This window comes from Triplophysa rosa, linkage group LG6, assembly GCF_024868665.1.
Source record: "Triplophysa rosa linkage group LG6, Trosa_1v2, whole genome shotgun sequence".
In the NCBI taxonomy this organism is placed as follows: Eukaryota; Metazoa; Chordata; class Actinopteri; order Cypriniformes; family Nemacheilidae; genus Triplophysa; species Triplophysa rosa.
Window position 1 is genome coordinate 16,242,409 of NC_079895.1, and position 14,964 is coordinate 16,257,372.

The window sequence follows — 14,964 nt, forward strand, 5'->3', positions numbered from 1 at the left end:
TTTAAACCTTAAATTAATTGTTTGGAAATTATTCACTAGTTGAATACAGCGCCTCTTTGATCAAGTTGTAGCTATTTTGTCTTTTATGAAATGACACAAATATGTTCCATAATTTTAATGAACTCCACTATGGGAGAACATTCCAGCCAACCTGCAGTCGTGGCCAAAAGTTTTGAGAATGACACATTAATTTTCACTAAGTCTACTGCTTCAGTGATTTTTATATGTTTTTGTCAAATGTTACTATGGTATACTGAAGTATAATTACAAGCATTTCATAAGTGTCAAAGGCTTTTATTGACAATTACATTAAATTTACGCAAAGACTCAATATTTGCAATGTTGACCCTTCTTTTTCAAGACCTCTGCAATTCGCCTGGGCATATGCTGTCAATCAACTTCTGGGCCACATCCTCACTGATGGCAGTCCATTCTTGCATAATCAATGCTTAGAGTTTGACAGAATTTGTAGGATTTTGTTTGTCCACCCGCCTCTTGAGGATTGACCACAAATTCTCAATGGGATTAAGGTCTGGGGAGTTTCCTGGCCATGGACCCAAAATGTTGATGTTTTGGTCCGAGCCACTTAGTTATTACTTTTGCCTTATGGCAAGGTGCTCCATCATGCTGGAAAAGGCATTGCTCATCACCAAACTGCTCTTGGATGGTTGGGAGAAGTTGCTCTCGGAGGATGTTTTTGTACCATTCTTTGTTCATGGCTGTGTTCTTAGGCAAAATTGTGAGTGAGCAGCTGAATCAACTGTAGAAGACGATCCTGGCGCTTGCTGGGCTTTCTTGGGTGCCCTGAAGCCTTGTCACAACAATTGAACCTCTCCTTGAAGTTTCTGATGATCCCATAAATGGTTGATGTAGGTGCACTCTTACTAGCAGCAATAGCCTTGCCTGTGAATCCCTTTTTGTGCACCGCAATGATGACTGCACGTGTTTCCTTGCAGGTAACCATGGTTAACAGAGGAAGAACAATGATTTCCAGCACCACCCTCATTTTAAAGCTTCCAGTCTGTTATTCTAATTCAATCAACATGTGATCTCCAGCCTTGACCTCATCAACACTCTCGCCTGTGTTAACCAGAGAATCACTGACATGATGTCAGCTGGTCTTTTTGTGGCAGGGTTGAAATGGAATGTACATGTTTTTTTGGACTAAGTTCATTTTCATGGCAAAGAGGTACTTCACAATAAAATTCAATTCATCCGATCACTCTTCATAACATTCTGGAGTATATGCAATTCGCCGAAATAAAAACTGAGGCAGCAGACTGTGAAAATTAATATTTGTGTCATTTTCAAAACTTTTGGCCACGACTGTACATGAACAGTCTGGAGTAGAACCATAACATCACTTTCCTTTTAATTATAGTATCTACAACAAAATGTCTCTCTGAGACAATATGACCAAAACTGGAGCAGCCCACATATTACACCAAGTTCTCCTGAAACAAAACACATACAGTATGAAACAAACTTTCAAGATGTTCAGATGAATTATGACGACACAAGACTGATCATAACAACTGGCCTGCTTTTGTAAAATATTGTAAAATGTAAATAAACTGTGAATAAAAATAGAAATTTGATCAAAAGAGACTGAAAAATATTAAAGACACAAGTTCTCAACATTTTATCGACAGACATTTTGCATGTTACACAACAAGATGCTACATTAGCTCATAGTCACATAGGCTAACTTTGCACATAGAACACATGAAAACATGTGGAACAAAATAAGTCAAATTTATCATTGTTGTCAAAAATCCTAACATAGATCAACATAACACACAAAACTAGGTGAAAGCTGGGAATACCATCCTGAAATCTTAAGTGCACTGGGTGAACATCAGGCTCTTGTAATGTCCAGGCACTATACAGTATAGTGCCAAATGTTATTGGTTTTGATTGAAAACAACAACAACAGCAACAACAACAAAAAACAAAATCAAACAGCAATGCAAATAACTTGTAATGGTGATACTTACAATAAATGGTTGTAACAAAGACAACAGACTGAACAAAGGATTTTAATGCAAAAATATAGTGTCTCTATATAGAAGCAAAAATGTAATAAGGATCACATTGGGAAAGGCACTGGGAACTAGGAACAGCCAATATACGAATCTTGCTGTCTCTGGCTCAAACACTTTGTTCAGTGCCTTGGATATTTCAAATTCTCACGTCTCAGAATCTACTCTCAAAAATACCACATTCCGTTTAAGCTATGAATGGAATGTTCCATATCACACCAAAGCATCAACAAAGCCAAGACTAAGGAAGTTCCTTATGTAACAACACCAGAGAGTTACACATTCTAGTAAATGATCCAGTAAACCGTGCCTGATAAATGTTTGGTATAAACTGGTCCTTAGGTTCTAAACCACAATTTTCTTAGAAATGTTTAATCCCCCTTTTTAACAACAGAGTCCTACAAAATAAAGCATTTTGTTAAAAAAGGGGGAAATAAAGGTGCATTTTGCAAATGTAGTGCGGTGAATATAACAGATTACTCCAGAGGAACAGCGGAAATGCACAGGTTATTTAAGGCACAGGCAACCTGCACTATCTTATCGAAAGTGCTCACATTGGAAGTGCGATCTATGACCGTGAAGGGACTCTCCACTGGTCCGGTCAACATACAATATCTTCTCTTGACCATCTTTATGACCTGCTCTACATGCCTATGAACATTCAGCCTGTCTAAATATGTACCTGCCATCGAGCAAGCTTCTGCATCCAGTATGCTCTGGCTGCTTGTACTTGTGATTTTGAGTTCGGCTTTGCGGGCATTCACCAAGTCGCCGATGTCGAAGTCACGCTCAGCAAGCACGACATCACCTGGCAGAAGTTTACAGAGGAGGCCACAACTCTCCACTAGGTTTTTGTCACTCACATGACCCGGTGATCCGCCCGAGACAAACGTGACCACACCTTGCGGAGCAACACCTATCACATACTTCAGCTCATTAACAAGAGCTGACTGGGTGGGCATGGTGAATGCCGTGGAAACAACCGGCTGATTCACATCCTCTTTTTCCAGAGACACCCTAAAGCAGTCGATAATCACTGCACAGTCTGGGTAAGTGGAACGTAACGCTGTCGGGAGGTTTTTTCTGAGCTCCACTCTAGACGGCCAAAAAACAGCAGTGGGTACCAGGGTTGTGAACATTATGCTAATGATCCGATGGACTGTCCTGGTCACCGTGGCAACCGTTATCCCAAAACGATAGGCCAAGTCTTGGTTTCTAAGATCAAGCCTAAGTCGCATTAGTGTCAAGAGTAGCTGCTGGAACTTTGAAAGTTTTCCATTTTTGTCTCCTTTCATATGTGGCACGAGAAGCAACATAACCGTCTCAAACACGAAATAGTTTGGCAGTCCTGTATAGAACCGAACCTTTTCTGGATCATTTCTGAATGATGCCTCATTGAGAGACATCTTCTCTACTGATTCCCTCAGCTCCATATTCTCTTTCTTAAGAGCTTCAAGGCTGGACTGGTAGTCAGGGGACTTCATGGGGACGTTTTTTACTGGCTTTTCCGCTTGGCTAATACGTGTCAGTGAGATTTCTTCATCACTGTCCATTTCCTCATTATCCTCTTTATCTTCATTACAACTGCTAAGCGAAGAGGAAACTTTCTCTGGCTCTTCTTGACTGTAGATCTGGACGTTGTCTTCCATGAAACGTCCTTGTCCTTGTAGGAACAGCAAAGCATTGGCTGCCTCCACTTGTGCTTCTTGTTTATCATAAAGTTCACATGCACTTGCTTCCTTCATATTTGGGGACAGTGGTGCTGATATAAAGACTGAAGGTACATAGTCTGGAGATCTAGGATTCTTCACTTGTTTTCCTGTAAATTAAATAGAAATAAATGACCATTTCTATAATATAAAAAGTTAAGACAATACATTTAGGCTATTACAATAAGGTTTGTATTTACTATGATAGACTACCATATGAAAACATAAAGTAACTTATACTGCAACGGTTTGTTTATCTAAAACGCTAAGTTTATCACCATGGCAACGCTGACACGATGTCCGTTATGTGGAGGTGTTACAAACATAAAAGCTACAGTGCACCCCCAGTACACCACCAAACTTCCTAAAAATTGTAATTACTTTTTGCAATAACCTCACACATTTTACGTTGTCATTAGCCTCGCGGGTTTCATAACATAATTTGCGTTTTTATAGTAGGCCTATATCTTGACACGTACACAAGTTAATGCATAGCATAACAATTACTTAACAAAATTAATGAATAGCGCCATTCTGTTTAAATATACCTGAAATGAAGTGTGTGCTGCAGAGTCTACTGCCCTCGTTTGGCATCCATCCTTTACGGTTCACAGCAGCAATCCACCGCTGCTTCCGCTCCGGGTCCCGTGGAAACCTGTAGAAGGATAATGTGGTGCCAGGGGTCCTCCTGTTCCGACAACCAGCCACCACACATGTGTGAACCATATTCAGGCCACTAAATGCGTGGACCTGCCCGCTTTTCTTCGCTAGTAATATTCACAATCACAATCTGACTCCCAAAATGGAGTCGGGGTTGAGTAGGCGGTGGTATTTTACGTCATCGCTTCAGAGGCTGGCTGTGGTTGGTGCTTCCAGTCACCGCTGCTGTGATATCATCTCTGTGTGCCGCGTTCTATCATTTACAGGCTGCAAGGAGCGCACATCGTCGTTTGCTTTTCAAAATAATTACATCAAAATGGCTGTGGAATCAAGAGTAACACAGGAGGAAATCAAGAAAGAGCCAGAGAAGCCAGTGGACAGGGAGAAGGTTTGTTTTACGTTGTTTGTTTGTCCAAAGTACCAATCGTTATGCACAAACGCCGAGAGTTAGCATGCTAAGCTAATTCGGTATACTGAACCTATAAAAAGTTATAACGAGAAACAACTTTCGATCGATACCTTTATACTCCACGGTGTTTATACTGAAAGCAAGCGTTTCATTTTTTAACATTAGTTGTGTATCTCTATTTTATAATGTGAGATTTGGCGTTTGACTTTTAAAATAAGTTACGTTAAAATTTCAACAGTAACGTTAATTGCTTTTGTGAAAACAGTATTGTTTTAAGTAAAGATTACACTTGCTTTGATGTTGATCATGTTTTCAAAAGGCTGTCCTTAATCTCTGCATGTGGGTGTTGTCCTGCAGACATGTCCCCTTCTTTTGAGAGTGTTCACCACCAACAACGGCAGACATCATCGCATGGACGAGTTTGCACGCGGAAATGTGCCCTCTAGCGAGCTTCAGATTTACACCTGGTACGTGTAGTATCATATTTACAGCCTCTTAAAAATTAGGAAACTGTATAATCATGAATCACTTCTACATTTTGTAACAGGATGGATGCTACCTTGAAAGAACTGACAAGTCTGGTGAAAGAAGTCTATCCGGAAGCGAGAAAGAAAGGCACACATTTCGGGTTTGCCATCGTTTATCCAGACCCCAAATGACAAATCTACAGGTAAACGTAGACGGATGATTCTGGGCTTTCTGCGGTGGCCAGCACAGATCTTTTGAATCTAATATAATATTGCCCTTATGTTGTAGGGTCAAAGAGATTGGCAATACAGTTTCAGGTCGCAAAGGTGCCGATGATTCCATGACGCTTCAGTCTCAACGTTTTCAAATAGGAGATTACCTAGACATCGCCATTACTCCACCTAACCGCGCGCCTCCACTCCAAGGACGTATGAGACCCTACTGAGACAGATTGGCCTTCATTAAAACATGCAGATGGTGTTGACTTGTCAGGGGTGCTGAATGTTGCTTCTGGAGATCTACATTCCTGCATAGTTTAGTTTGAGCCTGTATTTTTAGGTGACCAAACATCTTGCTTAACTTCTTTAAATGTTTGTAAAGTTAAAACTAGGCTCTGCAGGAAGATACATGTCTAGCAGCAAGATCGAGTACCCTTGTGAGTGAATATTGGGTTTTGGAAGTTGTGTAGATATATTGTTTCCATATATTTTATGTTCATTATGGGGTTTTATACGAGATCTACCTTTTAGATTTAGACTTGTTGCCATAACCTTCATTAAACATGATTTCTCCAGTATCGTGTCTGTGGTCTGAATCTCTTTTAAATGCAACAAAAAGTCAATATGTAACCAAAAAACTGACATGTTTGCACTTAAGTGGTCCTCTTCAAATTTAGTCTGCTTACTGTAAGTTTTCTTTTCATACTCCTAGGACACATAAATGAGGCATAACAATGGAAGCAAAACTAGTTTATGGATATAAAGTGCCCTCCACTATTATTGGCACTAGGGCTGTGTATTATATGTATTATATACACTGTGTATCATATCACGATAGATTGGTCACGATACAATATATTACTATGTATTTCGATACGATACACATTTGCGATATATTGCAATACTTTAAATAGAAAATGTAAAAAATAGAGCTAGAAATATAACCTGCTGTGCACCACCTGGGTTTTCTGTAAGGATAAGTGTAAAAACATCCCTTACCTCTGCAGAGTGGCCATGATGTGCGATGCATGGACCTTAAGATCAGAGGTTTGGGTTCTCAAACGGTGGATTGCGCCCCTCAAGTGGGTAGCACAGGGGAATAAGGTGGGTCACGCAAGTCACTTGGCTGTTGTGGTGCATTACAGTTAAAACAATGAACATGGGCGGAATAAAACCCCTGGTTCATCGTGCTGTAAATGCGCTGGTGTCACATCCGTGAAAGCACAATAAATGTCATTGTTACTTTTCTTAATAAACTTTTTGTCTAACGCACTGCAGTAGCCAAGTGACTTGTGTCATGACTTGCGAAGCCTACAAACAGCATTATTTTATATAACTCATTACTCCATTACTTATTTTGAAAACCAAAGCACACCCACACATCAGCTCTGAGAGCTCCAAGCGTTCTTATATTTTTTGCCATGCTCACTTCCACTTACTTTTGGCCATATGTACAGTATATGACACGATTTAAAAAAAAATATCGATAGTAGAGGTATCACTATCGATACACTATTGAAAAAAAATAGTTACATGCATCAATATTTTTGCACAGCCCTAATTGGCACCCTTGGTAAATATGAGCAAAGAAGGCTGTAAAAATAAATCTGCATTGTTTCTCTTTTTGATCTTTTATTAAAAAAAATCTACAATATTCCAACTTTTCATTAAAATGTAACAATTTGAAGTGGGGGGGAATATAACATTATGAAAAAAATGTTTTTCTCGTATACACCCTGGTCACAATTATTGGCACCCTTAGAAATTCTTATGAGTAAAATATCTTCCAAGTATATTCCCATTGATATTCCCATTTTCTTAGCACACCAAGGTGACTAGAAACATGATGTTGTCCAGTCATGACTTCTTGTTGCACAGGAAAATAAATATTAGTAACACAAAGCCCAAATCCCCTTAATCATTTATCACAATGGATAAAACCAAAGAATATTGTTCTGTTGAGCTAAACAAAATACAAAACTGCTTTAAAGGGCTCATCGGATGAACATTTTCAACAAATTGGCATAATTTATTAGGGTCTTCATGAAATGTCTGTAACATATTTTGCTTAAAAACACTCAATGGTTGTGTAAACTCACAGCAACCTGTTTTGGTGTATGTCTCTTTAAATGCTAATGAGTTACTTTGCACCCTACCCCTCTTCCGTCCGGGGTGTTGACACAACCCAATGCTAGTCCTCGGGGCACACCTCCCAGAATGTTTTAGATTCAACTCACCTGATTCAACTTATCAGCTTGTTGGTGTGTTAATTAGGGAGACATTTAAAACATTCTTTGCAACGTGTGCCCTGAGGACCAGGGTTGGGAAACACTGGTATAGTGCATGCTATGGTCATGCCGTGGGTGTAAACATGCAGATTAATGGGCGGTAATATTATAATAAGACCTCTTTCTATGTCACAAGAGGAGCTAAATCTGATCGGCTCGATTTCTCACATGCTCGCAGAAAAAAGCTCTTTAAGGAAATAGATAAGATAATAAAAAAATCTAATTTCCAACATCAGGGCAATAATCAAGAAGTTTTAATGGACTGGAGATGTTGAAAATATGCTTGAAACAGGATGTGTGTCTATATTGTCTCAATGCACATCGAGGAGAAAAAATTGAGTGTCAAAGACTCTTCAAAGAGCACAGATGGAAAATTGCACTAATCAGTTAAATTTTGGGGTCAGAAAGCATTTAATAAAAATAAAGGAAAACTGCACCTCGATCACCACAAGTTGTTTAGGACACTGTTCAAGAAACAAATCTTCTGCTCTCATGCAAAAACAAACTCCACCATATTAATCTGCCATACTAGAACTTCAACCAGGACTGGGTTCTATGGCCATATGAAATGAAAAATAAGTTTTTTTTGGCAGCAATAACACAAGATAGATTTGGTGCACACAGGGATAAAAAAAGTGCCTCATGTCCACAGTTAAATATGTCGCTGGATCCTTTATTGTTGTGGACCTACTTTTATACCAAAGGTCCTGGACATCTTGATCAGATACATGGCATCATATTTTATATCAAATACCAACAAATAAAAAAATCAAAACCTGACTTGCTCTGCTAGAAATATTATAATGGCTCGTGATTAGATCTTCCATCAGCACACTGGTTCAAAATAAACATCAAAATCAACTAAAAATGTGTCACTGAACGCAAAATCAAGATCCTGCCATAGTCATCCCAGTTCCCTGATCTGAACGGCATAGAAAATGAGTGGGATGAACTGAAGATAAGAGAGCATTAACATGTGAAGGACCTTAAGAGATTCTGTATGAAGGAATGGGCTGGGATAACTTGCCATGTATTCTCAAACCTTGTCAGACATAAAAGAGCTGTTTTTCATGCAAATGGAGGTTGCAGAAAGTTTTGAATACAAGGGTGCCAATAATTGTGACAGCGTGTATTAACGAAAAAAAAAATCATAATGTGATATTCCCCCCCCACTTCAAATTGTTTTACTTTAATGAAATGTTGGAATATTGTAGATTTTTTTAAATAAAAGATCAAAAGGAGAAACAATGCAGATTTATTTTACAGCCTTCTTTGCTCATATTTACCAAGGGTGCAAATAATAGTGGAGGGCACTGTACAGTATAGTTTGGATCTTAGAAGTTTGCTAGTACATTCACTCTATTGCATCAAGTTTAATGATTGTGTACAACCATGCAAATAACATAACTTTTTTAATATTAATATTTTATTTTAGTTTCTTTACAACATTGTCCTAAGTGTTCATATTAACATGAAGTCATCACCACTGCATCATTCTCTTGTTTCCATATGAATTCTGCAGCATGGATCCAGTAATGGGCATTTAAGACTTGCACTGAGCCACAAGCTGAACAGAAAAAAACAAAAACAATCATCAACAATCCATCCTTTAGTATGTCAAACTCAGAGTCTGAAAATATTGGTGACTCACTTTTAAGATATCTTGCGTCACTGAGCTTATATCAGGCATCTCTGGTGTGCAAGGGTCTGCAGGGAACTTCATTCTGACTTTTGGAGTCGCAAGACACCAATCCTGGTTGAGGCAATCTTCAGGCATGGGGAGAGGGCTTTGCTTTGAGTCCTTTGTCATCCCGGGAAGACTTTCACCACAAGTACCTTTCTGTTCAGGGTTGAGGGAAGGGAAAAATTGTATTGCAATCTATGAAACAATTTACCATCTTCAGTGTAACATCTAAGGTATACTTATGTATTTAGTTAAGATTATTGCATCATGACTGCTTACGAAAGCAAGCGAACTCCCAAAAAGAGAGTGCAGAGTTGGAATTTCAGGTAATGGCTCCTCATAACTTTGAATTTTTGGCATCTCTGGAGGGTCATATGATAAAGATCTTGCATTTGATGAATCTGGAAGGTTAAAGCTGGTTGCCTGTGAACCCCTGTGCCTGTAATTTTCTTCCTGTCTGGCATCCTGCAATACAATTATGCTTGGAATTATTAGACACGACTAGAGAAAGAACTGAATTATCAACTTGGCCAGACTTACCAAACCAAGCGTGTACACAAATACTTACGGTTTAATGTTATTATTAATGTTTAATAATAATAGTAAAATCACACTATGATTATGAATTACGCTATGACAAAAAATGCCAAATAAACTCTAAATACTATCCCAGATTAAAGCTCTGCACACTACTGGCTAACCTAACTAACCTCATAGAGCTGTCTTCTAGTGTGCTTACATTTGTAATAAAATTAGTACATTGGCCCTATATGTGTAGTTACATTTGATTGGTATTGTATGCTGTCATAGTCTTGTAATAAAAGTCAAGTCGCTTGTGACACATATATCTGACAAAAATTTTGAGTTCAGGAATGTATCACCTTTTTTAGGAGTTTGCTGACAAAAGGTGTTTCAAATGCAGGGACTTCTGGGGTTGAAGAGCAATTTTGACGAGGAGGAGAAACAAGGTTATTCTGTCCATCTATTTGTGGAGAGTAAGGAACCCGGCGTTTCTCAATCTTAAATCCTGGGGTGCAAAACACAGGAGGCTCTGGGGATTCCAAACTCTCTAAAAGATTTGAACAGAAAATATGTGAATTAAATGGAGAAACAAAACAAAACATTTTTGTAATCAGCTGCATGTTGCTTATTTGAAATCAACACAAATAAACAGAATAACAAAAGGAAACGGCAATCTAAAAGACTTACCATTGACAACACCTTTGTTAGACACAGACGACAGATAGGAGAAGACATGAGAGGGTTTGTGAGCATTCTCTGTTGTTTCACTGTCAAAGAAAACACATACATACAGTACTGCATATATTTACATAAAGAACTAATATATTGCTGCTGTCCTTCTAAAACCTCATATCTCCATATTTCGTGATTTTATTATTTATCATTGGGATTTAAGCATACCTGCTTTTCTTTGGTGGCTTCTTGTTCAACAAATCCATGGTAAAATCATTGTTCCAGCACATGGTGTACTCGGAGATACCAAAGTCCTCTAACCGTGGGGTAGGAGCATCCTCTTCCATACGCAGTGAGCACTTTGGTGTTTTTGGCTGTGGTGGCTGCATGTTCATGACAAACGGTGGTGGTGAGAGAGCCACAGCTGGCACTGGAGCATCATCATGGGATGGCTCAGCTTCATTGAAAACTCTTTGAAGCTGAAGTGCAGACAGACCAAAATCTGAGAGCTTTGGGGTCCGCAGTTGCTCATCAGAAGGTGACGGCATCTTATCGGGTGTCTTTGATTGCTGAGTGTCTTCATAATCCCCGTGTCCCATCTCCTCATCTTTTTGTACCTCATGCGTATTTTCCAGCTCTCTTTCTTCCTGCTCCTCTACCTCTTTTGTGCTGTTCATCACTACAACAATGAACAAAAAGAGAATTCAAATAAAAATTGAGAAATTAAACAAATGGAAAACAGAATCAACACTGGAAAATTAACCTTCTCAGTTATGATAAACATTCACCTGTGTTCTCTTGTCTTGCTTTTCGTGGTTTGTAGCCATATTTCTCATAATGTTTCTTTAGCCTGTCAATGTCTTCTGTGGTCCTCTGCTTTAACACCAAGCTTCTTCGGATGAAGGTCCTCAGTTCACTACTTCCTGCATCTTGTCCAGCCACCTGATCCTGAACTTGCCGCTGCAGCAATTTAATAAACATTACTTTAAATGGAACTATAAAAATGGATCATAAATAAACGCATACATACCTTTAGTTGTCTGACTTCAGAATGTAGCTGATATAGTGCTTGAGCCCCATTCTCTGTGTCTTCTGCATATGACCACAAACACCAGTGAACTAATGTCCTAATGACCAGGGCTGAATTACAGTAATATCCGAATTCATCCTATATTTCAGCTAAAATCCCATTTAGAGCAATAAACTTGTCAGATTTAAAAATAAAACAGGAGGTTGCTGTAATGATCTTTTAATAAACTTCAACGTGTTGCCTGTTTACCATCGTCCTCTTTCAGGTTTTGACTCGCATGCAGAAGATTATTGCTCTCAGTCTCCAGATACACTGTCAGTTTACGCAGCTTCGCGAAGAAACGCTCTGAAGGATTCATACCGAATGTGCTTTACCTCAGAAAATTACAGCCTAAAAGAGGATGAAGTCACAAATATACATTAATTTAACCATTTACCTACCACTATAAAGAAACAACTGTACGTATTCTAGACTAAACACCGTGGAGTGAAGTAACGTTATACAATAACACACAATGACAATAACAAAACACTAAAGAGATCTACTATTTCGCACATTTTCAGTTAAAAAACACTTCGACATATATAACGACAACAGATTAAAAAACTCCGCACAATATCGTAACTAATGTACTGCAGTTTAATAAAGCACATTTTAAGCAAATTTAACAGAAATATGAACCTCCTTACACATTCAAATTTGGCGGCACATCCGGGTTCCTCTTGTTAGGTTTTAAGCAGAGCTGAACCCCGTGAGGCTCATTATTGACACCTAGTGGTTGTTTGCGGCCACAGGCGCCGAATGGAAAATGTAGTTCACTCTTATGTTTTTCTAGTCCGTGTTTATAATTTTTAGGGGTCAAGCCTAGAAAACATTGTCCTTTTGATAATGTTACCTTTGAATAACTTGAATTTATTTTAGTTGGTGTACGTATATGAAGTTGTTGTACATGTGAAGTTGTAAAACGTGCACTTCCTTGTTTTCTTGGCCCCTTAGATGTCAAATGTTTGTCCTGCTAATGTTTTATTCACTACTAAACAGGTACATAAATCAACGAATAAGCCCCACAAGTATCTCAGTAAGAGTTATTAAAAACTTAAATTATTAAAACTACTTAAAATTCAAATTCAGACACTGTGACATAATTTTATTTCAAACCAAACCCCTTTATTGTCACTCAAGTGCAGCAGTAGGTGAAAAACTTAACGTAAAATTGGTTTGAAGTTGGACGTTCGATATTCGTGAATATAGGGACCGTCTCTAAAGTTACATACACATTAAAATACAGCCCAATAGCATTTAAAGGGAATGACTTACAGCCACAAAACTAACTGTACAGTGTTCATGTGTGTGTGTCAACTATAATGCACACCTTTTATATTTTTTATATTTATTATAATAAACCGTCAAATCAAATGCAAATATTCCTATGTGTTTCACTACTGTATGGACTCATACACAAAAATACAAATTTTACAGCTCAATAGCATTTCAAGGGAATGACTTACAGCCACAAAACTAACTGTACAGTGTTCATGTGTGTGTGTCAACTATAATGCACACCTTTTAGATTTTTGATATTTATTATAATAAACCGTCAAATCATATGCAAATATTGCTGTGTTTCACTACTGTATGGACTCATAAACAAAAATATATTTTTTAAAGCTCAATAGCATTTGAAGGGAATGACTTACAGCCACAAAACTAACTACAGTGTTCATGTGTGTGTCAGCTATAATATATACTGTGTATATACAGTATATATATAGCTATATAGCAATATTTGCATGATTTGACAGTTTATTATAATATAAATATCAAAAATCTAAAATGTGTGCATTATAGCTGACACACACATGCACCACGGGTCATTTGAAGAGAGAAAAGCGGCAAAACGCGGGCAGCTTGGGTTTTATTAAAACAACTGTACAAATATAATAATTTCTCATTGAAAGTTTGATGAATCATTTTAGAAATGTATTTCTTATTAATCTAAGTGTAATATGTTCTTGAAAACACAGAGACGGTATTTCTGAGTCCATAAAATTCCATAGTTAATTCTGTAAATGTACATTTGGAGGAGTGACTTCTAGAGACCTTGGCAAGATTAAGAGCTATTAAACACAAATAATGACATTTTTCCTTGAAGGTCCACACTTGTTTGCTGAATGTGTAGCGTACATTAACTCAAGGACAGCCGCGAAAATGAAGTGGTGGAAATGGCTGTTATCAGAAGTGTATTTACACTACCACAGGTGTATAAAATGAGGTTCCAAAGCCAAGGTCAAACACTTCCAAACCATTCTAGGCGTGTGGGTAAGTCCCTAACACTTCTCAACTTTTTAGATCACATTCATATAGTTGTGAAAAGTTTTGTTTCAAATTTGTCCAGCTCAAACTCATCTACTACTGAAATCATGGCACTCTTCGGAAAAGTTGTGGAACCTGTGGGCTTCATGCAGACAATGCGTGTTTTGGTTGAGGGAGTCTGTGCTTTTCTCACTGGTACTGCCTCAGCTGAGGACACAGACCAAATAAAGAAAAATTTGGACCACATAGACAATGAGGTTGGTTCCTTTGGAGCGGGCTTGCTGAATGATCAGGAGGTCCACGGTCTTGAAGATGACCTGATCACAGTGTACAACCAGCTAGGAGCTACCATTAGAGCCCAGCCACAGTTCACAAAACAGGAGAAAGAGGTGTTTCTGAGCTATGTCCGAGAATATCGCCTAGAGAGGCAACTGACAGCCCTCTATAATCGTATAATGGGGATATCCGCCCTGACAGATCAACCGACCCTATTGGAAGAACTCATCCAGAATCGTAAGCCTAAACGTTGGGAAATGAAAGAGTTTTGTGTAAAGGTAAGAATGCATTTATAAAGAAATGTTCAGTAAATAAGCAAACAAAAAATACAATTCAAAAACTATTTAATATGTTCATGTAGTTCAGTTAAGAGCACAATTCAAGCAACATTAAAGTCATGCACTCCGTTTGTATATGGAACATAGGCCTACATACAAGTTCAAGTTCAAAGCGTTTATTGTCTAATGCACAGTTTCCTATACAATGAAATTCTTTGCTTTCCACTGTGCGGACATTGAAAGATTAAAAATCGAGTAGAGAGAAACATACAGATTACAAATATACAAACATTGCAATATACAGTATATTATAATACATTGTTAAGTGTGTGTGCAAAGGAATTTACTGACAAAATAAAATGCAGTCAGAAAATGAAAATTAAGATGGAATTTAC

At 38.2% G+C, this 14,964-nt stretch overlaps 3 protein-coding genes across 3 annotated transcripts; 1 reads left to right on the plus strand and 2 right to left on the minus strand.

Moving 5' to 3' along the window:
* Positions 1–343: 343 nt before the first annotated feature.
* Positions 344–4,570, minus strand: LOC130555783 (uncharacterized). Its single transcript, XM_057336246.1, has 2 exons — positions 4,300–4,570; positions 344–3,861 (listed from the first exon to the last, which is right to left on the minus strand). Exons 1-2 carry the CDS (start codon positions 4,475–4,477, stop codon positions 2,519–2,521), a joined length of 1,521 nt encoding a protein of 506 aa, XP_057192229.1. The 5' UTR covers positions 4,478–4,570; the 3' UTR covers positions 344–2,518.
* An 81-nt stretch (positions 4,571–4,651) lies between these two features.
* Positions 4,652–6,084, plus strand: sap18 (Sin3A-associated protein). The gene is made up of 4 exons (XM_057336312.1): positions 4,652–4,799; positions 5,178–5,287; positions 5,368–5,490; positions 5,577–6,084. Exons 1-3 carry the CDS (start codon positions 4,728–4,730, stop codon positions 5,477–5,479), a joined length of 294 nt encoding a protein of 97 aa, XP_057192295.1. The 5' UTR covers positions 4,652–4,727; the 3' UTR covers positions 5,480–5,490; positions 5,577–6,084.
* Positions 6,085–8,738: 2,654 nt separating this feature from the next.
* Positions 8,739–12,424, minus strand: ska3 (spindle and kinetochore associated complex subunit 3). The gene is made up of 10 exons (XM_057336431.1): positions 12,392–12,424; positions 11,952–12,092; positions 11,703–11,764; positions 11,461–11,632; positions 10,901–11,351; positions 10,688–10,767; positions 10,360–10,547; positions 9,758–9,943; positions 9,446–9,634; positions 8,739–9,361 (listed from the first exon to the last, which is right to left on the minus strand). Exons 2-10 carry the CDS (start codon positions 12,058–12,060, stop codon positions 9,338–9,340), a joined length of 1,461 nt encoding a protein of 486 aa, XP_057192414.1. The 5' UTR covers positions 12,061–12,092; positions 12,392–12,424; the 3' UTR covers positions 8,739–9,337.
* Between the last annotated feature and the right edge of the window lie 2,540 nt (positions 12,425–14,964).

What these genes read in the sequence shown, in the direction of transcription:
- LOC130555783 (XM_057336246.1), bottom strand. Translation starts at nt 4,477, where the DNA reads ATGGTTCACACATGTGTGGTGGCTGGTTGTCGGAACAGGAGGACCCCT. An exon ending in CAGCACACACTTCATTTCAG is followed by an intron (nt 3,862 to 4,299) that starts GTATATTTAAAC and finishes TTTAATTTACAG; the next exon opens with GAAAACAAGTGAAGAATCCT.
- sap18 (XM_057336312.1), top strand. Translation starts at nt 4,728, where the DNA reads ATGGCTGTGGAATCAAGAGTAACACAGGAGGAAATCAAGAAAGAGCCA. An exon ending in AGCCAGTGGACAGGGAGAAG is followed by an intron (nt 4,800 to 5,177) that starts GTTTGTTTTACG and finishes GTTGTCCTGCAG; the next exon opens with ACATGTCCCCTTCTTTTGAG. An exon ending in GAGCTTCAGATTTACACCTG is followed by an intron (nt 5,288 to 5,367) that starts GTACGTGTAGTA and finishes ATTTTGTAACAG; the next exon opens with GATGGATGCTACCTTGAAAG.
- ska3 (XM_057336431.1), bottom strand. Translation starts at nt 12,060, where the DNA reads ATGAATCCTTCAGAGCGTTTCTTCGCGAAGCTGCGTAAACTGACAGTG. An exon ending in CTGAAGTCAGACAACTAAAG is followed by an intron (nt 11,633 to 11,702) that starts GTATGTATGCGT and finishes AAATTGCTGCAG; the next exon opens with CGGCAAGTTCAGGATCAGGT. An exon ending in TGACGCAAGATATCTTAAAA is followed by an intron (nt 9,362 to 9,445) that starts GTGAGTCACCAA and finishes TTTTCTGTTCAG; the next exon opens with CTTGTGGCTCAGTGCAAGTC.